General features: G+C 41.7%; 1 protein-coding gene across 1 annotated transcript in view; it reads left to right on the top strand.

Annotated features, from left to right (window-relative positions):
- Positions 1-944: 944 nt before the first annotated feature.
- The window catches only part of TMEM132C (transmembrane protein 132C), a 215,950-nt gene continuing 189,459 nt past the window's right edge, over positions 945-27,435 (top strand). Inside the window, exon 1 of the mRNA XM_054082172.1 lies at positions 945-1,198. Within this exon, the coding sequence (XP_053938147.1) occupies positions 1,150-1,198 (49 nt within the window). The 5' untranslated portion in view covers positions 945-1,149. The remainder of the gene's footprint in view (positions 1,199-27,435) is intronic.

Here is a 27,435-nt window from a genome sequence, read left to right as displayed (position 1 = left end):
AATGGGGCTTTGAGCAACCTGATCCAGTGGCAGCGGATTGGAACCAGGTGGGCTGTTAAGGTCCCTTCCACCTCAAACCATTCTCTGATTTTGAGGCTGGTAGGGGTTGTGTCCCTGCTTAGGCGATTCCTGTATTCAATACTCACTACACCAAAATACTTAACACAGTTCTTACTAACCTGCAACTTGCTTTGCACGGGGAAAGTGGGCTCAGCACCACGGAGGGGGGGGGTTGGGCTCAGCATCTGGGGGTGGATTTAGCAAAAGGGGGGAGAGGGCTCAGCACCGGGGTGAGGGGGGCTCAGCACCAGAGGGGTGTGGGGGCTCAGCACAAGAAGGTTGTGGGGGCTCAGCACCAGAAGGTTGTGGGGGCTCAGCACCAGAGGGGTGTGGGGGCTCAGCACAAGAAGGTTGTGGGGGCTCAGCACCAGAAGGTTGTGGGGGCTCAGCGCCAGAGGGGTGTGGGGGCTCAGCACCAGAAGGTTGTGGGGGATCAGCACCAGGATTAGGGGAGTAGGCTGAGGATGTGGGTGGGGACTCAGCACCGGAGGGTGGTGGGCTCAGCACCAGAAGGGTGTGGGCTCAGCAGCACTAAGGGAGGTGGAGGCTCAGCACCACAGGGATGTGTGGGCTCAGCACCTGCGTTGAGGGAGCAGGCTCAGCACTAAGGGGTGTGGGCTCAGCACTAAGGGGGGTGGGCTCAGCACCTGCATTAGGGGAGCAGGCTCAGCGCCTGGGTGTGGGCTCAGCACAAGGGGGAGTGTTGGGCTCAGCACTAACGGGGCGGTTTCAGCACCAAGGGGGGGGGGGGGGCGGTCTCAGTACCTGCCGGTGGCAGGGGTTGGGCTGAGCACTGAGAGGGGGGTGGACTCAGCACCGGCGAGGGGTGGGCTGAGCACCAGGGAGCAGCATCGCTCCCCGCCCCCCCTCCCGCCGTGGGAAACTGCGCGCGCGGCGGCGCGGATAAAGGCAGGGGGAGCGCGGGGCGCGCCGAGCTCGAGCGGACCGGCCCGGCCCAGCGCCGCTCGGGCCACCCGCCAGCCCCGCCGCACGCGCCGCGCTCGGCAAAGTTTCTGGGTTGGCCGTCCCGGCGCCCCGGTGCGGGCGATGGGCGGGCGGAGGTAGCGGCGCCGGCCGAGCCCCCGAGGCATGGCGGGGGCGCTGCTCGGGGCGCTGCTCGGGGCGCTGCTCTGCCGAGGTGAGCCGCTCCTTCCTTCTCCTTCCACCCTGCCTCTGTCTCCCCGCTGCTTTAAAAAACCCCTCTCTCTTCCTCCTCCTCCTCCTTTTTCCTCGCGTGCCTTCGCGAACCCTGCGAGCCTGCCTTTGGCCAAAAAGAGAAACGGGCAAAGTTTCCTTTCCTTCTGCCTGAACGCTGAGGGTGTTTACGAATGCATCTTTGTGTTCGAGGAGGCTCCTCTGTCCTAGTCCGAGCTGAGGATGGGCTTTGGGGGGCGGCGGGAGCTGCGGCGGCTGTTCGGGCAGAGCATCCTCTGCCGGGCTTGTGCGGGGAGGCGCGCCCCGCGCCCGCCGGAGCGCCGGGGCTCTGCACGGGGGTCGTTGGAACCGTCTGTTGTGGGTTCGTTGGTTTGTTTCCCCCCCATCGTTGAACTTCTGCGGTCGCAGTCCCTTTGAACTGATGCGGGGATGCACATCCTGCCCGGTGGAAAGGGAGGTGTCCCTGCAGGGCTGTAGGTGACTGCCGTGCCTCCACACTTGATGTTTTCTTGCTCAGACCGTGATACGTGGGGGTATTTTTTAACATCGTTTCTTTCTCCCCTGTTGGGAGGTGGGGGGGACGGATGGAGACTTAATCTCTCTGCGATTCTTGCTGTTGATGCCATCCCTAGGAATAAAAAATATAATTTTGCCTTTTATCCTGCTGGTATCGGTGGTGCTGTTTGACTGACATAAGAAGGATACTAATAAAAGATTCTTCATTGTTTGGTTTGGTCCGGTCCTGCCAACCTCTCTCCCAGGATAGCTGATTGTAGAGGCAGCTGTCAGATAGACAGGAGTATCTCCAGAGCGAAGCGAGGGCAGAATCGGTAGCAATTCATAAAGGGACTGCAAGCGATGGGCAAAACAAAGTACTTGGCAGGAAATTGCGTGGCCTCTTAATGCCGCTCATCTTAATATAGTGCATTAAAATTAATGGACATCTCAGTGACTCGACGTGCTTTGAAAGTGCTGATGTAAAGAGTCTAAAATCCGTGTTTCTGTTTTGGTCGCTGCAGTCTGGAGGTGAGATTGGCATTAGCCTCATGCTCACTTTTGGAGACTCTGAGATTGAGACTCGTGGAGGGGCTCTGACATCTTAGTGGGCAGCGTCCCTTCTGCCAGGCAGCTTTGACAACCCCAAATGCATCTTCTCCAGTAAGACTTTGTATTACACTTTATGTATTGAGTCAGGAGCTGATGTATGGGCATTTTCTATTTGAAAATATTTTTATAAGAGAAATACGTAGGTTACGGAGCGAAAGTGCTACGGTGAGAGGTTATAAACAACCCAGCCGCATATTATAAGGCATTTCTTCTGCTGGAACCTGGGTCAGCGTAGCCTCTGCTGTGCCGTAAAAAAGTCAGGAGCAGTGGCACAGCTCCCACCGCTACAGCAGCTGCTGGGGCTTCTGGGCTCTGCTCTTTGAGAAGATTACTTTCCTTCAGGGAAGAAAAGCGGAGCTTCTGAGCAGGGAATTTGCCTCTCAGCATTGCTGGGCACCGTATGACTTAGAAAAGAGCCGGTTAATTAAACTTATTAAATCAGGTGTTTGTGTGGTTTCCTTGTGAGGCCTTAACAAGCATTTCATTTGTGCTCCCCTTGTGTATTTGCACTCTTTTTGTTGGCGTGTTAGGATAGCGATTGTTCTTGAGAGCTGAAGTCCAACTAAATGAAAGTCACTTTATAGCTCGTAAGCGAAAACGTTTGTAAATGTGCTGAGAAACTTACTATTATAGACAAGTTGTCATTTGCTATTTAAAGACCTATATTTACTTCTCTGAACTCATTAGCATCTCTTATCAGACCAGAATTTCTAAGAAAATTCTCCTGAAATGTTGCCTTAGGCTTCAGCGTGCCATTATGCTGTGGTTATTATCTGGCTAATAATGTTAATTCGTTCAATCTCAAGAAAGAAACTTGGCATTTCATTTAAGCCATGCCTCTAGCCAGACCAGGATGTATAAAAAGCCAATGTGCAAAAGTGCTCTTGCATATAGGTAGGTACAGGCGCACGTTTTACATAGTGGTGTTTGTGTGTCTGTTCCCTCGGCGGAGATGTGTAAAATCGTATTTGCATAAGTAAATCCCAAGTGTATATGCATTCCTCTCAAGAAATGACCTCTTTTCAGCCAAGTGCTAATACGTGTGCTTAAGCCTCTTTATAGCCGAGGGAGTGATTCCTGAGTTTGAAGAAAGATATTTTTTTTCTTTTTTTTTCCCCTAAAAATATTTTCTTGAATCAGAACATAAATGCAAACCCAAGCATACAGATTATCTTTATGATAATGTGTAGATAACTGGCAATCTTCAGTTGCGTGTTGACTGTGAACTAGAACAAGAATCACAGAAACTGGAAATACAGAAACTAGTGAGCCCTGAAAAAGAGTTTAAGGAGTTTAAGCTAGAGCATTGATTCATTTGCAGAAGAAACGCGTGTGCAAGGAAGCAGTGGATGTGAGCAGATATTAAAGGTGCATGAAGTTACTGGAATTTTAGGTACTTAAGGAGTACTTGACCACAAACGCAGTTGTGCATCTGAAGGTTGGTGCAGCACCTGCTTTGGTTCTGCTCTTGTTTATACCACAGTCGTGCTGTACCTGCTCGTTTTAGTTATTCTGGCGTAGAAACTGAGTACCTTGATTTTCAATATTGTTTCATTCTGAATTTAAATTCTTTGAGCAGTGAGGTTCTTTGTATCTTACTTTGAGAGTCCAATAGCATGGCATACCCTGGTTTTCTATACAGCGTCTAGATTTTCTTTTTCCTCGATTTCATCACGTTAGTGCTAAATAAGAACACAGCAGGGACTTGCATTATGTTAAATTATAGCTGCATGGAGTTTTAGAAGTGGCTAATCTCTCTTTGGGCTATAACAATTTCAAGATGGAGATAGCGCTATTAATATTCTAATTTACTTTGTTTTCATATTCAGTAGTAGATCTTAGAGTTTATTAGACACTGTACTTACCTAGTACAATACCCAGGAGTTGTATTATAAGCATGCTTCTGAATACGTGACTGTGTGATATAAGATGTCATAGCTGTAATTGCTTTTCTGATGCATAAATCTGGCTCTTGATTTGGGAAACTATTTGTATGAAAGTAATGAAGTAATAAACAGCACAGCATTATTGACAAACTAGGTTCACTGAGATGAAAGGATGGGAAATTCATTGAGAACTGGGATCTGCGCTGTTCTTACACGCTGCTGCCAAAGTTCAGTGCCCCTGGAAAGGTGGCTCGGAAGGAATAGCTAGAAAAATCTGTGAATTTGCTAAAAGTGTTGGTATACAAACTTTCCTGGGTAGAGTTTTCAAGGTAATGCCCCTCTGCAGTAAATATCCCTGAGCTGTTTGTGACTGTGCTTAGGGTCGCACCTGTTTAGGGCAGTTAGTCAAGAGACAAATACATGAACGCTTGAAATCTTCAGAGTACGATCCCACCATTGAAGAAGCATCAGGGACTTCTTGTCCTGAATTCTGGTTCTCTTTGGTAAATTCTTTGAGTTACTCTCATATGCTGCATGCGGGTTTGTGCTGACACACTGAGATTTTGGCAGCAGTTCACATCTGGCAGGCTCGGCTAGATGTGTCCTAGCTAGTCGTGAGAGACAAAAGGCATATTATGATAAAAGACGTAGAAGTAAAATGGCAACAAGTTGAAAGAACCGAAGTGTGTAAGGAGAGAAAATCATCTAATATGGATGTTAAAAAGCTAAACTGAGGATGTAAGAGGAAGTAAGCGCATACTGTAGGTGATTTAAAATAAGACTCGTCTCCCAGTTGGAAGGAGGCGTTTACTGTATGCAAGGTAGATTCGACACCAAAGAGGAGATTGGACTTAGTGAAAGAGAAGCTGCGTAGCAGGCATTGGACCTTGCCTCTCCTTCCAGGAATACCGCTGTCTTCCTGGTGTTAGTCATTTCTTTCTTTCTCTCCCTGTCTCTCATTCGCTGTGATTGTTGTTTCATCAGTGCAAGGCTTGGTCCTGGCTTGGCCACTTTGAGTAGGACCTTTTTATTTTCTTAAGAAGGAAACACTACAGTGATACAAATACAGATAATATTCTGCGATGTTTTAAGTTGTTAATGTGCTTGGCTGAAATTTGGGTGCTCTGTCTTTTATAGTGATAAGCGATAACTTTGTGGCCAGAAAACTTGCTTTTGTCTAGTCGAAACTCTTCCTGACTTGCTCTTACAGGCCTGAGTCCTCTGTATTTTATTCCGTCTTCCTTACAGACTCAGTACCCTAGCAAAACAGTTTCACAGTGTTCAGCTCTTCAAGCAGTTGTACTGTTTTGTGTTCTGTGGACTGGCTCAGGCTCTAGTGACAGATGTGACCCCTTTGAAACAGGGACGGACAAATGGTGCATTGAAAGTTCATAGCTTCTGCAGTCTCCTCACTTAGAGGTATCTGGTGAAAGCCTGCGGATGCATCTAGCTTTAGAAATAATTTCAGTTCAGTAGTGCCTGTGTCTGTTTTAGTTAGCAAATGGAAATACTCTCTCCTTTATCTATTTGTTCATGTTTTTTGGGTCAATACACAGCCTCAGGTCAACATTTTTCTTTTCGGCTCCATCTAGCGAAATGACCCAGTGAGTCTACTCTTCTGTTTTCTTTGCTGTTTTAAAGCATATTAATCTGTTGAGCTTGAATTCCATAAACAAAGTGTCATCCCCATCACTAAAATTGCAGGCGTCTTTGCAGCGCTGGTCAATTAGGTGAACTTTTCTTTAGGGGAGTACGTTTTGACTAAGTGGTTCTTTGCCACTACACTTAAGAAATGTGCTAATGTCTTACTGTTACATCACTGACATCTTGGGTCAGTAACTTTCTGCTCGGAGACAACCTTTTCTGGCACTTCCTTTTCTTGAATAAAAGAGAGGGGGTATTAATTGTAGTTCCACTGCCATTATCGGAAGTGTTCTCTTACAGCTGTGCAGTTTTAGCAGCTGGGCAGATGTAAACAGCTATATGACTCTCCTTAAGTGGACTGCTCTTTTATTATATGCTGCAGTAAGAATTTAATCTATTCTTGTCATCTGCTAGTGTTACAGGTGTCACCTGCAAAATCAAATGCCTTTTGTTAATTGTTTCTTCTCACGTAACGTTTTTCAGTTTTCTTCTACAATGGTTATATAATCTCTACAATTTTGTGGAAGGACAGTTTGAAATAATAAAAACTTTTATGATAAATACATGAATGTTTGATGCTAGGAGAATTTCTGCATTTGGTGCTTTTAGTTGTATGTTCCTCTTTAAGATCAGAAAGCACAAAGCTGCTGCAAGGGGAGGCAGTCGGTGAATTGCCCTTTTCAATAATACGAAGCAAATACTGAGCCCCAAAACAGCGGTTGGGAATTTGACATCTATAGGAAAGCTTTGAAGTTAAATAAGAATGTGAAAGGGGGGAAGCTTGCCTAATTATGAAAAAAAAGACTTTGAAACAAGTTTGTGCTTTTGGATGGAACAAATCCTTAATGGTCTCCTGAGCACATCTAAAAGTCGGGTTCTTCGTGCATGAAGAGGAAATCTTAAGTAAGTAAAAGGTAAGCTGATACCCCATAACATTGATGCAACAGAGGGGTTGGTCCGCTAGATTCTGCTCATTAACTGCAACATGCAGTCAGAATAGAGGTGTTGAAATACATCTCCCAATACTTCCGATGTTGTTTTATTTATGTAATTGCTGTATTTTTCTACTTGATAAAAATTTTTCAACTCGGCAGTTCTTCATTTCAAAGTATGTTCGAAACCGATGAAATTCACAGAACAGTTTACTTTTTAAATTGTGCTTGCATCTGGAATTTCTGTAGATAATTAGGTGTTTCGTAATGTTAGCTATTTCATGTAAAACTAGCATTTTGACTTCTAGTAAATATATTCAAATACAAACTGATAGATTCTCTATGGAGCAAATCATTAGTATTTTTTGATAATATTGTTTTGATATTAAAAACATGAACCAGTTTTTTGTAACCGCCGTGGAAAGAATTATCATTCCAAATTACTTTTGAAAAGCGTTTTGACTTTACGTGACAATTTAATTTTTTTTTTTTCTTTTGATTGAGAATGAAAGTAAACTTCAAAAATGTTCCTTTCTGGCCTTGTGAAATTCCGTTTTTCAACCAGTTGTATTGCCTGAGGGTGCATTTCCTCAGCAGCTTGAGCCAATGTAAAATGACGCTGCCAGGTTTCTGCCCTCTCCCAAACTGAGCAATTCTCTTTTTGAGCCAACTTTGGCAAGCCTCTAATTCCTCTGTAAGCTGCTTCAGGAAGATGGAGCACTTAAAATACCTTTTTAATTTATTTTTTTATAAGGGGTAACTTTGCATCACCTTGAGATCATCTGACTGCTTGTATAAGCAAAAAAGGATGGGCCCACGTGGGGGAGGGATGTGGCTTAGATAGTCCGATACTGCAGACAGCTTAGCGCTTGCAGCGGTATGGCTTTAATTTGTTCATGGGACACGATAGTGAAAAAAGAGATTGTTATGGGAGTTGCTTACATTATATATCCAGTGCAGGATATTAAACACTGAAAGGTTAGAGAACATGAGGCACTTGGTAAACTACGCAGCTTTGATTTCTGTATTGGGTGGTGTTTTTTTCCTCGTTTTGCCGATTCTGTATCATTTTGAACAACTAAAAGGGAGGCTTACCTTAATGTATCACTGTTTCCTCATTCAAGTAGAATGCAATTTTGAGACTTAAGATAAAACAATTTCCTGAAGTCAAACCAAATACACATGATCACCACCACCCCCCAGCAAAACGGGAAAAGCCTCAAATCTAACTTTCTTCCACTAGTTTTACCAACAGGACTGGTAGCGCTGCTTCTTATGAGAATTGCTGTTAAAAGAGTTTGGCTTTAGTTTCTTATAAATTCCCTGACCATTAACTGTTTCAGCTAAAATATTCCATGCTGAATATCTGCCTCAGATCAAATACATTTTTTCTTCTCCAAAACTTCAGCCAACAGTTCAGCAGTTTACAAGAACAGAGCCAGTGGAGGCGAGGGAAACTGAATTTTCCTTTGTTTGGAAATAGTTGCTGACCTCTTCTTTGAGAAGCACTGATACCCCAATGAAACCTCCCAGGAGGAGACGTGTGAGATTGCTGAGAAAACAGTCCACGGTTGATTTGATGGGATGTCAAGTGAGCAATGTTTGAAAGAATGAATTTGCTTATGACAAGGAAAGACTTGATGTGTCCTTAGAGCTAAATTCTACGAAAATTGCTATGCAGGGGGCGTACGGCATGTCAGGATGAGCTCTGTGTTCCTTGCAGTTGCAGATCTTCATTGCTGAAGTCTCACCTGGGCAAAACGTAAGAGGTGTTGGTAGGGACAGTGTCCATCCTTGTGCTCTCTGTGCTCCATCACCTTCCCTAAGTGCAGGGGTGATTCCTGGAAGGGGAAACTGCCTGGTTGGAATAGAGAGGGCAAAGCTGGATCTTAAGATGGGGAGAGAAGTGGGCAAAAGGAGAATGGGGCAGGAAAGTACGGACAAGAATGTGAGGACAAGTGAGAGGGAGAGTCGGGCTTCTGGGTAAGCAGGAATAGGTCTAATTGGGGTAGGTGTGGAAAGTGGTGTGGAAGGTGGTGTGGAGGAAAAAGTGAGGATGAGGGTTTGCAGGAAGATGAGAACCTTGGGAGAAAAATACTGAGGAAAGGTCAAGGCTAGGTAAGGGAATGTCCTGGGAAGTTGGGGCTGTAACTGGAGTGACAAGTTAGCAGAAACATATTGGGGAGCATGTATGGATTTTGGTCATGAACTGATGGAAAAAAGGGCTCGGGCATAAATGGACATAGAAATACACAGCTGCTAGAGTATGTGCTTTTTTTTGTCACAGCCTAGGATGCAAAATGCATTCCTGTAGTAGTAATGTGGTGTATCAAAGAGGAGAAAGGGAGTTGGATGGGGGGTGCAGGTCTGCTGCAATGTCTCCTGCTCCAGTGCTCATGGTAATCGGGTCGAATCTTCCTTTTGCCATCTGTAGGTATGAAGACAGGCCTAACTGTTTTCTGGTTTAATTAATGATCTTAATTCTTGTTGTCTGCAGCTGAATTACTCTGTCAGTCGTTGTACAACGCCATTAGACTGGCGTGGAGGCAGTGAAAGCTGACTGCCCAGTGGCCTGTGTTTACTGGGCTGCTACGGTGTGTTTGCTGCCTGTGCTCTCATCTCCGGTTGTTTGCTTGGCTGATGGTGTGTGCGTGCCGGGGGAGAAAGTAATTACGCTGTAGCCATCTTTTCTCTTTTAAATCTGATTCGGTTTTGCATGACTTGATGTGGTGATATTTTTCTTTTTAATTTCATATCTCTGTAAGAAAGTCCAGAATATTTGTTTCTGCTCTGCAGAATCGAATGGCTTATTGCTCTGCTGGCATGAGATAAAGAGGAGCAAATACAAGAAATACCTACTGTGGAGAAGGTAATATAGTATTGACTTCTCAGTACCTGTTAATTTTTGCTGATCAGAACATCAAGGAAGAGGGAGATTAAATTTGGCTGCCCCTTAGTGGGGGTGAATACCTGCTTCTGACTGGTATTAGCCTGAAAACTCAGGAGGGCTTCAGTTTTGCAACAGATCTTATGTAGAAACTTAGAGTCATAGAATCACTAGGTTGGAAGGGACCCACTGGGTCGTCAAGTCCAACTATTCCTAACAATTCCTAATCCATGCCCCTCAGCACCTTGTCCACCCGTCCCTTAAACACTTCCAGGGAAGGCGACTTGTAGAGGAACAATTTGTATTCTACTTCTGTTATATTTCCTAGTAACTTCAGGCTGTTGTTCTTCGTATTTCTGCATTTTTAATGATGATTTTAATTTAGGATTGATTTTTTTACCCGCTTTGCTTATCTGGGGGCTACTTTGAAACTTGATGCTGTGTTTCACAGCTCCAGGTGTGCAGTATTGAACTGTTGAGTTGGAAAAGATGCTTCTCTGCACGTGTAGCTGTAATTTTGGATTTGGACTTGAGTCATATGGAGTATATGTAGCATAATTAGAAAGGACTCCACTTTTTCTGGAGACAGCATCTGTGCTATAAAATGCTCGCTCAGTGAATTTTTGTGTGACACACTTTGGCACCAATAGCCAAAGGAGAAGAGGTGAAGTGTGGTCCTCTTGGAAAAGCCGATGCGACATTACATAAGTTTGTGATTATTCTTGACTGACCTCATGTGTCTATCCTGGTATGTCTGTATTGTATCTCTTTGAATCTTAGTCTGTTAGATCACAAAGCTTGCTATTTAAAAAGAAAAAAAAAGTGTTTTATTTGGCAGGGTGACTGATCGTTGTATTTTCCATCCTGTAGGCATTCAAAAGAAGTCTTTTATGAGACACATTATTGAGCTCATACTGTTTCAAATGCCTTTGTGCTTATGTTGTCCATAATCATCCCATTGGCAATTTCTGAAAGAAATCTGTTAAAAGAATTCAGAAATACAGAACTCTTCCCATATACTGGTTTAGCATGCTCTGGTGTCGTTCCATCTTGGTGAGAAATGGGATTTTTTTAATAAGAACAAGAAATTGTAAGTAGAGTTTCCTCTTTTCTCCTGTTTTCTTTAACTCTTTCTTTAGCCATATTGCAAATGTGAAAGCTTAGGTAACCTCTCGGATTTAGTTTGTTGATCTGTAAGATGGAGGTGACTGTAGCTATTGATTACCTTTTTGTTATTATAATATGGGTGGAAAAATATTTTTTCTTTGGCATAATAGCGCGAGTTTTTTTACAAGAGCATCTGCAACGGATTAGATAGTAATAATTAATTCACATTACTGTTTCACCTTTTATTCAGGGAAAAAAACCACTCCAACACAAGACCAGTACCATGTGATGGTTGATGGTACTCAGCAATTCACTGGAGGTGCACATTAGTGTATGGAATAAGTATGAAAATATGACTAATCTGTTGTGCTTTAGAATGTCAGCAAGATAGTAGAAGGAACGTTTCTCAATTGTGTGTGGCACAGTGCAATTAGTATACTTTGATTTTCCTTTGGAGTGTCACAAGCAGTTTGGAGATAAAAGGATGGTGCTTACTGGTCTTGAAAGACAAACACTGGTCTGAAAACACCTACAGTGCAATGTCCACCTGGAAGGTCTTACTTTATTACACTATACAGTTGTTCAAAGGACCATAGATTCATGGTGTTGCCTTGGTTATTTCACAGCTTAGAGTTGGATATGACTATATTTCAGGTTCCAAGCTTCACAAGTCCTCAGAGCTTCAGGCTTCCATTGAACTTTAGTCTTGGTTTTGAAAATTCATTTAGAATTAAATTAGCTGTAGTGATGAAACTGTGGCACTTTAATAGGAATCATCAGATGACATTTAAATGTGGTCATGGAATGCAGTAATGTCAGAACTGGTTTGAGGAAGAATCATGCCTTCAGGTGATTTTGTCCAGGAAAGTCACAAAATGGAACTAGCTTATTTGGAGAGTATATTGTTTTGGTTTTGTTTTATTTAGGGAGAGGAAAAGGATCCACTTTTGATAGTGGCATAGATATATAAAGTTGTAGTTGAATCTACCGCTCTGAGCACCTATAAAATTTTCGCTCCTGACCTGGACCCTGAAATGGATTTCTCAACTTTCTGTATTGAATCAAACTAACAGTTGTCCAAGCCCACTTAAACTTCAGGAAAGTTCTGACCTTTCTTGTCCGTTGTGGCTCTTGCAGGTACTCCCTTTACTTACCAGTTAAGAGTGTGTCAAACTGAAGCCTTGGTTCACCAGTGTGTATTCATTTCTCTTGACTTTTTGTAGTACATTATTTTATGACTGTAGACTGTTGTGAAAATAAGAAATGTGTTCCTATGATCATGGAAAAGGAAGCAGTGCTTCCAGAGAGTGATTCCGATAGCTGTCATGTCTTGATTCCAAAAGGGCCTTTATTCTTCCACCATTGAAGTCTTGGACAAGTAAGGTCCACTTTTAGGTACTTCACTTACGTAGATGAGTCTAGTTGTGAGTGGCTGAAGTTGTACACACACAACAGAAAAATCCCCCAAGCTTGAAAATAGATGAAACACATCACTTAGTATTTCTATGCATTAAATGTGAAAGGACATAGCTGGAAAGTTCCCTTTTCTGTTACCTGTCCTCTGTTTTGTGGATTTGGTTATCCAAAGCTGTTACTCTAATATATGTCATTTGACCTTCCACACACTTAAAAGGCGAGTTGAGTGTTGCCAGCCTATGATTGTATTAATTTCCAATTAACTTTGAATGAATGTACTTAGTATAGAATTGAAATGTCAATATAAAACCAACATGGCGCAAAAGTAAAGAGCACTCTACGTGAGTACAGGGTGAATATGACCCCTCCCATACCTTGTAGTTTTGAATTTCTCACTGCACCTCAGATTTTAGCTCCTCTTAACTGAAACTGAAATCAAACAGTGTAAGCCTTTGGGAAACTGCTTCGAAGAAACAGAAAATGCAAACCACATGGTACACTCACAATGTGAAGACTTAGTGAAGAAATCTTTCTTCATTGGAAAAATGAACTCTGCTGGGTTTACGAAGCAGCATTTCAAAGCAGTTTGAGATGAAAGGTCTATGGTCTAATTCGTTGCATATGTGATATTTCCTAGTGGATCAGTGTTATATTGAAAAAGAAGTTGGGGAAGTGCAGTAAAATTGAGAGGATTTTTTTTCTTCTGTCTGAATCATTTGTTTAAAACATGAGTTTAATCACAGTTTTCTGCCTTAAAGTGGCAGATACCTGTATATCAGAAAATCAGTCCTAGATTAAACGTTCAAACCTTTTCACTATAATAACCATTTAAACGGGACTTTCTCAAGCTGTAACAGTTATAGCTGAAGTTTTCCATGCTGCGTTTTTCTGACTGATTTGGGAAAGCCTCTGTGAAGTGGCTCAGTTGTTTCTGAGAACAAAGCTAGCTAGAAATCTTGAGTTCTAGCCAGATAGGATAATTTCCATGAGCAGCACCAGTTGAATTAAATCCTGTAATTTTCATTTAGAGGCAAAGATGGATGGTGCCTTAATATCTCTTTCTGAAGTGATGATGTATGAATGCTAGCATTCATTTTTACTGAGTAAGATTCAGGACTGCAGATAACTCCTGCAAACGTGTCCCTGCATTAAAAAAAAAGGCACATAAAATGAAAATAAAAATATTTTTGAAGCGATATAGCTTTTGGTCTAATTCCTTGAAAAGTCTATTCAAAGTTGCCAGACCTCAGAGTCTGAAAATTTGGTTTAGTCTGTTCTGAATGCAGAATTGAGAGGGTGGCAGCAGCGTTATTCTGAGATGCTGTCTTTGTGGAGAACGCTGCGTCTCAGACAGCAAAGCCGCATACGGATTTTCTTGGGTGTGTTCCTCTTTAACGTAAGCCCTCGTGGACCCAGTTTCCAGGGCAAAAGCTGTGGAGCCGCAGAGGCTCTTGCACACATGCAGAAGAGGAGGAGGAAGCAATCTCAGGGCATGACAAGGGTTAAGGAACAGGTGGTTATCTACTGCTGTCTCCTTTCCTACAGAGGATGGATAGCTTCCGGGGCGGAAAAAAATCCCAGTTTTTGTACTGAAGGAGGTTATTGTCTGTGAACTTCTGCTTCATTTGTTACAGACGCTGGAAGGTGTGTAGATGTAACGGGCTCAGTGTGAGTTTAACTTCTGAATCTATGCAGAGAGGACCTTTGGCAGTTTTGACTATAAACAGCCTCGGTGGCTGTCACTGTTTCTCACGCTCTGTGTTGGCGACAGCATCATAGAACATATTTTTAATAGCCCTTCAAAAGCCACAATATTGTCCTCACGAGTCAAATGCGAACTACAGAAGGAAGATGCCCAGAGGATATCTGGTTCTGGGCATCTTATGTTACCACTCAGAAACTTCCCTTGGTGTTCAGGACTCCTTTTCCCAATCCCTCCTTTATCTTTCCTTGCTGTAGCCAGACATGCTGCCTAAGTTTGCAGGTTAGCTTGGATATCGTGAAAGGTTATAGAAAGATAAAAAGGAATATTACTCTGGGGATTTCTATTCTGTAATTATAGTCTGGTTTTGTTCCTGTGCTACACTTCGGGGGAAAAAAAAATGGCATTTTTTTTGTTATGCTTTCATATATTTTTATAGCTATGCTTAACTTGAGCAAGAGATTTGCTCAGAATATATACTAATACTGTATTCTCTGGAAGATTGGGCCACTGGTTTTCTAAACTGGGCGTCTGTATTAGCAGATGCTTCTGAGAATGTAGTTATTAATTTTGCTGTGCTGCACTTCACCCTTTAAAATCATAGAAAATTCTGTTCCGGGAAAGCATTGCGTGAGTAAGTGTATCAGTATTTCTGAAGCGTTCTGTACAGTATGATAATCTGCATAAAAAGTTTATCAAAATTCTGGTAATTCAGTGCAACAGTTAAATATTGTCTTGAATTAACGCATAGGGTTATACATAATGGTAAAGAAATGGTGAGCAGCTGTCCAGTCTGTCAGCCTTAGGCAGAAATTCTTTAGAAGAAATAATATGTCCTGAAAGGCTGTGTCTTAATGCATATGTATGTGGGATGAATCAAGTTTAAGTCTGGATTTCCTTATTACTTTTTTAGTGCTTTCCTTGGCAAACTTAACCTTCTCTTTTGTAAAGGAACTTTCTGGCTCATTGTAGGCTATTCCTGCTGCTTTTAATATCCTTTGAGATTGATTCATGAAGTGCCAACATCTTGAGCTGTGGAAAAAGAGTAAGAATCCTAAAGACAGACCCTGGATACATGGGAATAGATTTGAACTCGGACTCTTTCTGTACCACTTTGATCTGAAAGAGAAATCTTGAGATTCAAAGAACCTTTACTATCAATTAAGGCCATTAATTTGATCAGTTCTATTTTGATTAAAAATGGATAGTGTTAGCAACATTATGTAAAGACAGCATATGGGTCAGGTGTAATGGAATGATGTTTTGGGAAACTAAGAGGTTTCTCGGCTAACATTTGAACATGTCTGTAAGTGATAACTAGTTGGAGAAAATGCTCTGTAGGTACACATTCAAGAATATTTTTATATTAGAGACATTCACATGATTAACGTCCTGGTGTAGGATGGGTCAATGTGTGTTTCCATTTCACTGCCTAACAGTTCATCACAGAAGAATGAAGTTGTAAGGAAACAAAATGGAAGTGACTAGTTCAGTGGAAGGATGTTAGGATATCTGGCACATCTATAGGAGATGGTGGTGGACCCGCAATGCAGCCAGCTTGGAGCAGTGCATGTTTTGAAAATTTACCAGCCACAGAGGTCACACAAGAAGAACCTGGAACTTTCTGGCTTCTTTTCATTAGGTCTTTGAACAGAGTGCAAGGAAAAAAAAGAAAATCAAAGCAATGCTTCCCTATAAACCAGTCAAGTGGCCACATTTATGACTTGCTGTATGTACTCGGAGTTGTTTCAGAAATATCTCTGATTTAGAAATGCTTTTATAAGAGGGCTTTCAGTTGAGATGGAGCAGCAGAAACTTACACAAATAAATGATGAGACTTCCTGTCTCTTAGCCGTGTAACTTTATTGACCTGCGTGAAAAATGATAAGGGCGTAGCTTGAGAAGCTGGGATTGAAAGGAGTTGGACCCTGTGGCAGCACAGATGTCAAAGCTGCAACTCAAGGCTTGATCTTGCCAAGGTCGGTAGTCTTGGTATTGAACTCGCAGCTAATACAGTGCAGGGATTTCCTACCTTAAAGTTCAGTTAATGTTGGTGTTCTGTAATAATTCTTTGTTATCTTTCAGCGGGTCAGTTAGTGGATTCTTTTAATCTGATTGCAATTACTAACTGAAATGTGTTATTGTCACGGTTTAGCCCTACGTGGCCAAATTCAGCAGCTAAAACTGCAGTTGATCCTCCAAAATGCCTTCTGCTTCCCAACCCCTCAGGAAAGCACAGGGAGAAATGAGAGGAAAGAGACTTGCGGGTTGGCAACTAGAACTACAGCTTTAATGAAGTGATAATGATGATAATGAAAATAATTAGGAAGTAATAATATACACAGATATGAGATGACGCCCACTACCCACCTCTCGGTGACAACACATCACCACAAATGCTGCAGAGCAGACACAAATGGGTCCATGACTGGGAGGGACCTGGGCTCAGGAAATGGATTTAGGGATGCATGGATCTGGGATCAGGAGCAACCAGACAGATGAGGTCTTCACTGGATTTTGGCTATCGCAGAAGAGCGAGACCCTCATGATGTCTCAATTTATACAGAGTATGACATACATGGGATGGATTCCTCTAATGGTCGGTTTAGGGTCACCTGCCCTATTCACCCCTCCTCGAAGGTGCAGCTCCTTTTCTGGCAGTTTGAGGATGGCCTTGGTTAAATATAAGCGTTGGTCTTTTTTGCGTGCCAGTGCCCTGTGTGATCACTGTAGACAAGAACGCTATCTCAAAAACGTGCAGTTAGTTTTCAGAGAAATGAAGTTACTTACAGCAACTGAGTTAGTCATGAAACAGACTTTGACTTATTTTACAACAGTTATTCAGGAACTACCTTATATAAGAAGAGGAGGACCAAGTTCTATGCCTGAAAGACAACACTGCATAGTGATTGAGACCATCTGAGATCTGACTTCTGAACTTGATTATAGGAAGGGCTGAAGGAGAAGCTAATCTAAATGCGTAGATTTAATGTCATCAATCTGTGCACACGTTTATCACTTCCTACTTTATTGCATTCCATTGTATCACACTGCATGATTTCAGATGCTATAGCATCTCCTAGAAGTTCTTTGCTGCTGTCAAGGAATGAGGTTTCAACACCTTACAGGAAAGGCTGAGCGCGTTCAAGGTCAAAAATGGTACCGACCTGTGTGATTGATAAAAATACAGTGAGAACCTCTCCCAGTTTTTGCTCTGATGTGCATTTTTTATCTACATTTAAGAAATTTTTGAGGCTTCTACAACAGAGCAGTCCGAATGCCTTTAAGATCTTTGTAAATATTCCTACTAATTAAGCTATTAAGAGTGAAGTAGGGAGAATCTATTTGATGTTAAAATGTAGTGGTTAACGTTTTGAGAATGCTTTGTCTGCTGTGTTAAGAAGTTCTTACAGTCAGCGCACAAAATAAAACCTTGTTCTTTGAATATCGAAGTGGTAATTTCCTTCGGTAGGTAGCAGAACTATAGTAATAAGACAGTCCATTAATTACTTCAGCTTTTTTTTTCCAAAAGAGGGGGAAATATTAAGTGTGTAAAGAGAGAGAAAAACAGTATCCTGGGATTTTTTTGGTTTTTTTTTTTTTTTTTTAAAAGACCTGGACAAGTGTGTTCAATGTCTGCAGAGTTCCTGGATATCCTAGAGTGCCTGTCAGTCCCTTACATGATTATGTTTTCATCTATTTACTTACACATCACCAGCAAACTGCAGTGCAGGAGATTCCTTAGCTGATATATCAGGCTTTTATCCTCATATCCCTCTTGCAAGAGGGCTTTACTTGAAAGAAAAAAATATTTTGTAAGCTCTTTTGTTTTCACTGTGTGAACATAGACCAGTTGTTTGTAGTTCTCATGGCTTGTTTCTGGAACCTGTTGTAGTTTCCTCAGGAAACTTACCTTATTCTCTCACTTTTTCCCCACTGTAAATGTCATCCAGTTTAAAAAGAAATAAAATCTAAGGAAATGATGGTGTTCAAATAATTGTAACTGAGAACAGAAATATTTGGCTTAGGCAGCGCAGCGGTACAGACTGTCTCAGAAGCACAAGCTTTCCTTCAATAAGCAGAAGTGACCTGGAGGGTTTCTCATCCGTTCAGTGAGTGGTGTGGTATCACAGAGATTGGATGCATCGTGGTATATTATAAAACCCAGACTGAAATCCAGAATTTTAATGCAGACAGTGAACCTAGGTGCTCTGCTTCATTGAAGTCTGGAAGATGATCTGCAAAGCACATGAGACTGTCTGCTGTGTACATAGAACAGCTCAGTATATCACCAAAACAACATCAGGCAGCTTAATTTGCTGCTATTCCTACTCAGACAGGCTGCCCACGTCCAGATCATAAGGAGATACATCTGCAAAGCATGCTGTGCTTCTTGCCGATCCCCAGACCTGTTTGAGAGCTGTGTGGATACAGCCAGTGAGCTCTTAGGTATGAAGGTAAGTCCACCAGTTCCATGCCGTGGGTGCCAGGTGCAGATTTGGGTTCTGGCCGGATTGTCCTTTACAGGACAAAGTTTATTGACTCTTGTTTTATACTCTGCTTGGTTTTTTTTTTAAAATGTGACCATTATGTTGGCTGAGTTCCCATAGTAAATTATTTTTATGTACCTAATTCGTTCTCAATGAAACAGACCAATCCATTACGGATTCTGCACCAAAAACTGTAGCTCATTATGTGTTCCTATGGTGTATGACATCAGTAGAATGCCAGAAGTTAATTACATTCTTAATTACAGCTTTGTATTGAATTAGGGAACTATTATACATAGAATAATTGAAAACCTGCTGAGATCACGTCTGGTAACATCTAATTGTGTCCCATGATTTCTTTCCCCCTAAACTTTAAATAAAAACTGGTATTTCATTTAGCATGGTTTTAATTAATTGACATGAGAAATGTAATTAGAACCGAGGCAACAGACCAACTATCTTAAAACAATCACTCAGAAATGAATCACATTTTGGGGAACAATTAACAGTTTCCAGAGCAGGAGCTGTTCTGCTGCATTTCTGAAAAATCCTTGAACAGGCACAGTTGTAGAGAGGGCTTTCTGCTCTTCAAAGAGAAGAAAGATTTGAATGCTCAGAGAGGTTCACAGTCCTCTCTCAGCCTAAGGAAACTTGATATCCTGAAGCTTCAGGCATCAGAAACCTAAGAATAGCACAGGGAGAGAACCGAGAACCGTAGACTTTCATGAGTATTGAGAAGGACGAGGCATGGCTGTATTTTACCAAGAATGGAAGAGGTTACTGGAGACCTCAGGAGCTGAGTTCTTCCCGAGCTTTTCTTGACCCCGGTGGAATTGCCTACTACCTGCCACCAGTGAGAATGGGTTGCAAGTTGGACTTGTTGAACTTTCTGCCTAATTTCCACCTGCCTATATGGACGTGGCGGATTTTTTGGACTGCTGCTTTGCCGTCTACCATCCAAGGAACACTATTGCAGGTAACGGGAGAAAATGTTACCTCTTTTCTCTTTTTCTGAATATGTTAGGCCACTCTTGCCCTTAATATCAAGACTGAGCAGTTAGCTAAATTAGCCAGGATGTGGTAGTAAGAATGATGATCCGTTAATGGGCCCACACATGGGGCATCTTTTTTCCTTTTGACAAAAATATTGTCTTTGATCTTATACAGAACTTACTGGATTTTTAAAGGAGTTATCCAAGAAGAAAATGCTACTGAACGATGTTTTCAGTGGCAGAATTTCTGAGGCTGATGTCTAATCGGGAGATTTGATTCTGTCTCTCTTTTGCTTTCCTTTTGTAGACGCGTTGCAAGTTGTTTGCTTTTGCATGTGTGTTTGCTAAAATGGAAAGTATTATTGTATTTTTCTATTGGTATTTTTCCGTAGAGTCTTTCTTTTAAATCAACCTGCAACAAAGCTTTAATTCCAAGGTAAAGAACAACGTCCATTTTCTGTTTGTAGAAAGATTGATTTATTTCAGGATATAGGGTTCTTATATTTCCTATGTGCAGCCCGAGTTAGAGAATCTGACTCTTCTGGTTGATATCTCTAAAATTAAAGTGCACATGGACCTGCCTGCACATATATATACGTATGGTTTGTTTATAAATGGAGAGCATATGCAAGGGTAAAACTGCTGTGTGCGAGGAGGCTTAAGAGATCTCTCTGTGCTTGGACACAAGCAGAAAAACAGTGAGTACATCAACAGAGAACTGGCTGGCAGCCGTAGCACATAGAATGGAGGGAATGTTTGCCTAAAAGACTAGATTGTGTCAGGCGTGACTAAGCAGGAATTTTTGCTAAAATTCATTAGCAAATTGAATGCTTAGAGGAAAATAAGAACGTTCATGGTCTTATCTTTGTTCACTGGAGACCGGATTTGATTTTTTAAGGTAAAAATCAATGGAAAGGGGAAAGGAAGTTCTGCAGAGCATTGCCTGACTTTTTAGGAATGCTGATATAGGTGACTGCTGAGTATTTTGCTATGGCTGTTTGCGTTCCTTCTGGAATACGCCTGCCTTTTAATAGCTGTGTAGCTCAATGGAGTGCTGGGCCGTCAGTCTGTCAGTAAAATACTTTAATTACCCCCATGCACTGTACGGACTCAGTGAGAGAAAGGGTGAGACTGGATGAAGAGAGTGCACGTCAAGCTTACTTTCTGGTTGTCAAAAGGATGATGAAGGATAATAATAGCCAGGACTTACGCTTTCTTTCTCCATGAATGGTATTGCTCCTGGAAGAGGTGTTGGGATGCACGTGTTTTGCAGGTCAGGCTCTCTCATATCTGTAGGGATATGGGAATGGTGAATGCAAAGTGATAACTTCATGAAGTAAACTATTCAGCAGGTGAGATAGTGTGGTGAAAGAGTGGAGGAGACTCCTTCCCCTTGGTGTAGGACCTTCATGTGTTTATGACAGACTAAGATGGTATTTTTCTTAACCTCAGTCTCTTTCCGTTTCTTGAAATGTGCGATCTTTACATTTTTCTGTGCTTTGACATCAGAAATACTTTCCTCCAAGTAGAGGTCTTCAGCAGTTAAATTGTGCTCATGTTAAATAAGTGACAACTCCCGTTGCTGTAAGGTTTCTGAAAAGTTGTCTGTTAATTAATAAACAGGTAGGAAACTTCACTGAAATATATTACTCTGCCTGCTTGATCTTTTATTCACCTTTTCTTTTATGGACTACTGTGTTCTTTGTTCATTAATTTTCTCATGTTATCCTTATTGGATATGTATGCAAATTGATGAACAAATCACCATATTCATGTTTCTGTCATCTGGCTAGGCTGAGCATGCAAACCACTGCTGCTCTGCCAAAGTTCTGGGACATTTTGGAATGCAGAAAACAGGAATGCTGGAGGCTCACAAACTAGGTAAATGGTAATTCTACCACTTATATTCCCAGGAATGTGGGAAATAGAGGATTTAACAATGAAGCAGAAATGCTGTGGTTGAGAAAAATAAAAGGTATTGGAACTAAAAACAATTACTTGTCACAGAGTTAGTGCTCCCAGGCTGGCCTGCGTTGAATAATGTCCGTTATATCACTGAATAGAGCTGGGATGGAGGTGAATAACTTGTTTCTATACTAAATAGTATTGGAGTAGTATTGCAGGAGTCAGTTGGTGGGAAGCAATGTTAGAAGGCTCATGCAAAGCCTTTCCAGAAAATGCTCATCTTCTCTTCTAAGAAGTCAGGAAGCACACAGTTATGCACAAAGAATGTGTTACAGACCCAGAAAATTCAGCATCGAGATTAAACTTACATCCAGGCTTCTTGCAGAGAATCAATGCTGTGATGAACTTTGGGGACAAGAAAAGGGGAACAGTAACCTGAATTAGTGAATTTAGTAAACCAAATTTTCCCTTGACATGTCATTTCTGGAAGATTCCTTCTCTGGAAGGCTGTAGGATTGGACACATAGAACTGACAGTAACGGGCAACCGTCTTTCTTCTCATCTCCCTCCAGATTTGTTGAAGCCTTCTGTTTTTTAGTGATAATACAAAATGATGTACGAGCCTGGACAGCAGCCAGGTGTCAGCACATGGCAGAAGGCTTTAATTCTGCTTTTAGAAACTAGATAAGTGGTGTGCTAATATAAGCACAACCTCTCCTCTCAGATGGAGTGAAGATGATCATGACACTGCTGTGTTGTAGTGTTTTGTTAAAGCTCTAATTACTACAGCTGTTTCTGTAACATGCTGTCTCAGTGTTATAACATCTACTTGATTATATGCAATGACAGAGAAACTAGATAGTATTAAGTCCCTGTGAAGCTTTTTGTCTCTCGGTTATGTATGGGTTTTTTCCCTGTATATGCATTCTGGTATGACAGCATCCCCTGGTTTCAGTGAAGAAATTCAAAGCAGAATGGCTCTGGATGCACAAATGGACTGAAATTGGTGTTTTCAACGTTAACTGTAGTGGTGCTTTTTAGCCTTCTTTCTCATTCTCTACAAATTTTAACCTCTTCCACTCTTCTGTGCCACAAGGCTGTGCTTGAATATACGTGTGATCCTCTTTAGTACAGGAGAAATGCTGCTTTCTTTTATGGCTTCTAAATTTATATTTTTTTTTAGATGTTGGATTACTATGAAGTCTTTTAGGGAGATCAGTGAAAAGGAAGTGACCGTCTTTCCATTCTGTTACGGAACATGGGGATTTCTTCGCTACGATATGACAATTCCAGATCTTTTAGCCATTTGACACATTTTCAGCAATGAGAAATTTTAGAATCTGAGTCTGGATTTGCACAACAGTGCTGTTTTGAATGGATCAAAAAATTGAATCTCGGAGGTCTGACTATTGCGGTGCTGGATGGGTGCGTATAAAATCACACCGCGCTGCTCGCTGAGTTAGCTGCTGTGATACAGGACAAAGCTGCGACAGTACACTCGGAAGTGGTCTCGATGAGTGCTTTGCCAGGCTGCTGTTTGCCAGCTGAATTTAGTACTCTCGTTCTCCTGATCAATGAATAGATTTTCCTCAGCTCCTCTCTTGTTTTTTTCTTTTCTTTTTTTTTGTTTCCTCTCCAGCCTTTTTTTTTCCTGTGGAAGATGAAATCTATCACAGGGGCTTAGATTTATTAACTGCTGCCTGAGTCACTTTGTGCGATGTCAGGGCAGGAGAGGAACTGATTGTATCTTTAGAAGTAGCTGAACAGAAAGGCTTGGGATAATTCTGTAGATTTTTAAGGTGTTGGGTTGGCTTAAATGTTTAGTGTGAAAGCTTCAAAGACTAAATAGTTAAGGCTCTATTCTGCCCTTACTTGTACCCCTGTGTATTTCTAAATTTTCACATTTGAATGAAAAAGTAATTCTACATCTATCTTTCACTTCCTCCCTTTTCCTCCTCTCCCCATTCAGATTGCACAGAGTTGGTATTCTCTCTAACAGCAACTGGTGAGCGTCTAGGGAATACTGCCAGGTACATAGGGATTGGATCCAAGCAAGTGGATCCAAGCAATGTGTAGCACATCATTCCCTGTTCATCACCAATGTTCTTATGGATACCCCTGAAGTAACAGATCACATCTAACAGCTCAGAATTAGAGCTTCACTACTCTACTTCATCTTGCTACCCCCATCTGTTGGAAATAGTCCTCTCCTCCAGGTCCATCCCTCCCCTGGCAGAATCTGGTTTTTCCTCTTCCATCTCACTGTATGATCTACCATTTAAAACTTTATTTTTTTGCTGGGAGTACCTGCAGTTATGGTAATAACCTCATATGCTGAAAGCACTTTGTCGCGGGCAGTGATCCTTCCTCTAGCTGAGCGCTGGGCAGCTTTGCCTGGGGCGAGGAGAAGTCTGGAGAAGCACAGGGGACTCTAATTCCATGCTGATGAGGTATTTGCCACCAGTTGAAGATCAAAATCTACTTGATGTTTAAAATTATATGGTAGCTACTAACAGAACATGTTTAGATGAGTACCTTTTTTGCTTGTGTGTGACAATTGCGTGGGGTATGGGCGTCTGCCTCCTGATGATTCCCAAAGAGGACTTGTACTCAGTTGTGTCCAAGTACTTGATCATCAGCCAATTCCTCCTAATTCTTTAATAAATGCATGGCATGGAACAAACTATGAGAAGAGGGTTGGTGTGTTCTTTGTAAGGCCTCTGAAAATATAGCATTGATACTTACTGGCAGTCATTTCCATTTGATTGGGCTTTCAATACCAGCAGAAAAAGCTTACAGTACTGGCATACCTGGAATAGAGGTATTACAGTTCTTGGTAAAAGACTGTTTCAGTGCTCTATCTTTAAAAATGACGGCTAAATGCTATTCTTACCATGATCCTATTTGCCATCTGTGACAGTGGTGGAACCAGGAACTGTTCAGTCAAGGTAAGAAGCTCACTCAGCCTGGGATTTACTTTTTACAGTCCCAAGTGTAATATATTCATTAGTGAAGTCTAAATTCAGTGTGGGAAGGACTGACTTGGTCTACTCTGCTCCCTTGGAGTATTTAATTAGTGAGCGCTTTTCACAGCTGCACGCGTAGCTAAGCTGTGGGTTTCGTCTATGCTAAGTGGATTCTAGTTATTCCCCTGACCTTCAGCTCCTCTTTCAGAAGCTGACGCATCAAGGAATGGGCTTTGATGCAGTTCTAGGGAAAAGTCTCTATTCCTTGGGTTTGAATGCCTTTACTGTATGAAGGTATTAGTCCAAGTAAGGAGGCAGTTCGCCAGCATGACTGGACTGAATAACTCAGTTGGCAAATCCTGTGCACCCCAGATGAGGTATCCGTCAGTATCAGTGGACATTGTTTAGATGATCAGCACATGTATTTTTCTTATTGGCTCTTCCACATGGTGACTTCAGAGGGTGAGGATGTGCCGAATTGCTTCAGGCTAATTGTATTAGTAGTAGTGCTACTGTTTGCCCTTTGTCTCTCAGCCAGCCCTTTTCCACACGAGTTTTCTTGCCATGTGAGCCAGAGCTTCATATCCTGCTACGTCTGAAAGCGCTATCTGGAGAGACGCTAAGTATCCACCTCACCAAATTGCCAAGTACAGAAAGCTATTATAAGAATTGTTTAGAAGGGCTCTTTGGACATACTCAGTAGTTACAGTGATGCTGTCATTGATAATTGACTGTTCAGATACATCGAACTGTGGTACTGGTGTTTGGCACGATATGGCCAGATACAGGATGATGCAGAATGTTGTCTGGGAGGGTCCTCTCAAATGTCACTTGCAAGAAAATTGAGCTAATAACTGTAGTTCTGAGACAGGATATAAGCTGAGCATCTAGATTGCAATGTGTTCCGTTAGGACCTCTGTCCAGCCACAGCAAGGAAACAGGGGCATCAGTTTGCAGTGGACAAAAGAATACGTTGATAGTAGAAGATGTGGAGATTTCTACCTCTGAAAAGCCTAGAGGACTTTTTATAGTAGCTTTGAAGGGCACAGGACTTGCTGTGATGATTCACTACTTTTGCCAATTTGTAGTTGAAAGGTGGCCTCTCTTCATTCCAACAGATTGATGGTTCTAAAGAAAGCAAATTTAAGTTTTTCTTTTAATCCTTTTTTCTTAAGTAAGAGCATTGCATTTCTCCCAACTGTGCAGAAGGTGACTCTGATTGCTTTCAGTTGTTCCTTTGTGGAATTCATTTATGTTACCTCACAGTAACTGAGGAAGTGGCTGACTTTTTTCACTTTACTTTCATTAGTTCAGATTGACACAGAAGGTCCCTCTTGGTCTTTTATGAAATGGAATCATGTTATTCAGGAGAAGGAGGGAGGAGCAAAAATCCTTTAAGATTTCTCCCTCTCAGTGCCTGAGTTAACTTTTTTTTTTAATAATTCTTGTCCAATTAAATATTTGCTATGTTTATTGAGATCTGTGAATATAATCGCTATGCTGGTAAATGGTGGAGCTTGAGAAGCTCATAATGAATCTGTACAGCTTTCGAGTTCATACTGGAAGGTAGTGAGCTCTGAGAGGGGTGTGTTAAGAATCCCAGATCCAGAGAGGGGTTGTTAGTGAAAGGCTAGATCCAAGTGATTCTTTGGAAGAAGGCTTACGATATTCTGGCTGTTCCTCATCTGGTACTTGAATGTAAAGTAAAACCTAAACTGAAAATGGAGTGAGCATGCTTTAAGTGTTGCATTAGAGAGGGTAAATTTGCTATGGAAGTCATTATCCTCTTCCTTTTGTAAGAGAATGAGGCTTCATTTTCCCTTACTGTAATCAAGATACATTATGTCAGAGAAACCAGTATGTTAATTTATATGTTTACTTTGGTATTTTTTTATGCTAAAAATACATACTCAAACTGTATTCCTGATTCTTTTTTTTCCCTTTGCTCCTTCATTTTCTGCAAAAAATACTTTGTGTGTGTATATAGTGTATGTGTGTATTCAAAACCTGTATGTGTGTGAATATACACGTAAAAATATATTTGTGAACTGCTTCTGTGTCTGACTTACATTTGGCACTCACAAGTTTGTGTCTCGAAAGGTGCCGGGGATGTTACCTCAGGTTTATTTGCTTAATGATACACTGGTTTATAACCAGTAGGGATGAGGAATTGGACGGTTGCTTTTAAGCTGAATGACAGATTGCCAGGGGAACAAGGGCTATAAAGCCATTCATTTGGGTATCCTCTGGGGAGAGCCAGGCATCCATCCAGCTGAGTCAGCTGGAGCGATACCGTGGAGAAAATTTCCAGCCATTTAGAAAATGTGCTACCTGCTTCTGGGGATTAATTTATCTAATGATTAGTTAAGCAAGCATCAAGAAGAGAACTGACCAAATGTCTGCGAGATAAAGTAGCCCAGGTAAAGGAGAAACAGTTGGTCACAAATAACTATATTAACTAGTGTTTTTAGTGAATGTCATTTCAAGTTATAAACAATTAGCAGTGTATTTGTTCTAGCACGGTTACACCTTCATGTTAATACCTGTATGTGGGTCATTTGGAATGGTTAAGGCTTATTCTGTTGCTTCCTTTCATATTGTTTTCTGTACTGCTAACCATCCCTCATCAATTACCCCCTTGTCACCTTCTTTAAAGGCTCATGAGCTCCAAGAAAACTCTGGATACTTTCACCTGTGAATCCTGGAAACACCTGTATTTGCATCCCTTGTCACTTCTTTTTATCCTGCCTTTGTTAGGAGGAGTGGGGCCAGCTCAGCTCCAGGCAGTGGGGAGGGGGACAATGTGCAAGCTAAGGAGAGTGGCGCTCAGAAATGGGCTTATGAGCTCACTGGAAGCTGAACATAAAAACTGGATTCCTAATGGCATCAAACCCATGATTTATTCCTTTTCAGAAGGAAATAGAGGGATAAGAGATATATGCTATTGAGACAGTGCCTCGTTTATCAGAATTGTCTGTAAAGCACTGTGTATAATTAAAATGCCACAAAAGTTTAGCTGGAGTAAAAAATATGATATCTCTTGTTAATATTGAAGGAGCCCTTTGACTCGTACCAATTGAGAATCTGAAGTTGTATAAAAGACTATTAATGAAGAAAATGCTCAAAAGCTGGGTACTTTTAGTGCTTTTTGGTTTTTTTTTTTAGTGGAAGAAGCCTTTTTTTTAA

Source organism: Cuculus canorus, chromosome 17, assembly GCF_017976375.1.
Source record: "Cuculus canorus isolate bCucCan1 chromosome 17, bCucCan1.pri, whole genome shotgun sequence".
Taxonomy (NCBI): domain Eukaryota; kingdom Metazoa; phylum Chordata; class Aves; order Cuculiformes; family Cuculidae; genus Cuculus; species Cuculus canorus.
Note: the sequence above shows the minus strand (reverse complement) of the source record. Positions and strands in the feature narration are given on the sequence as shown.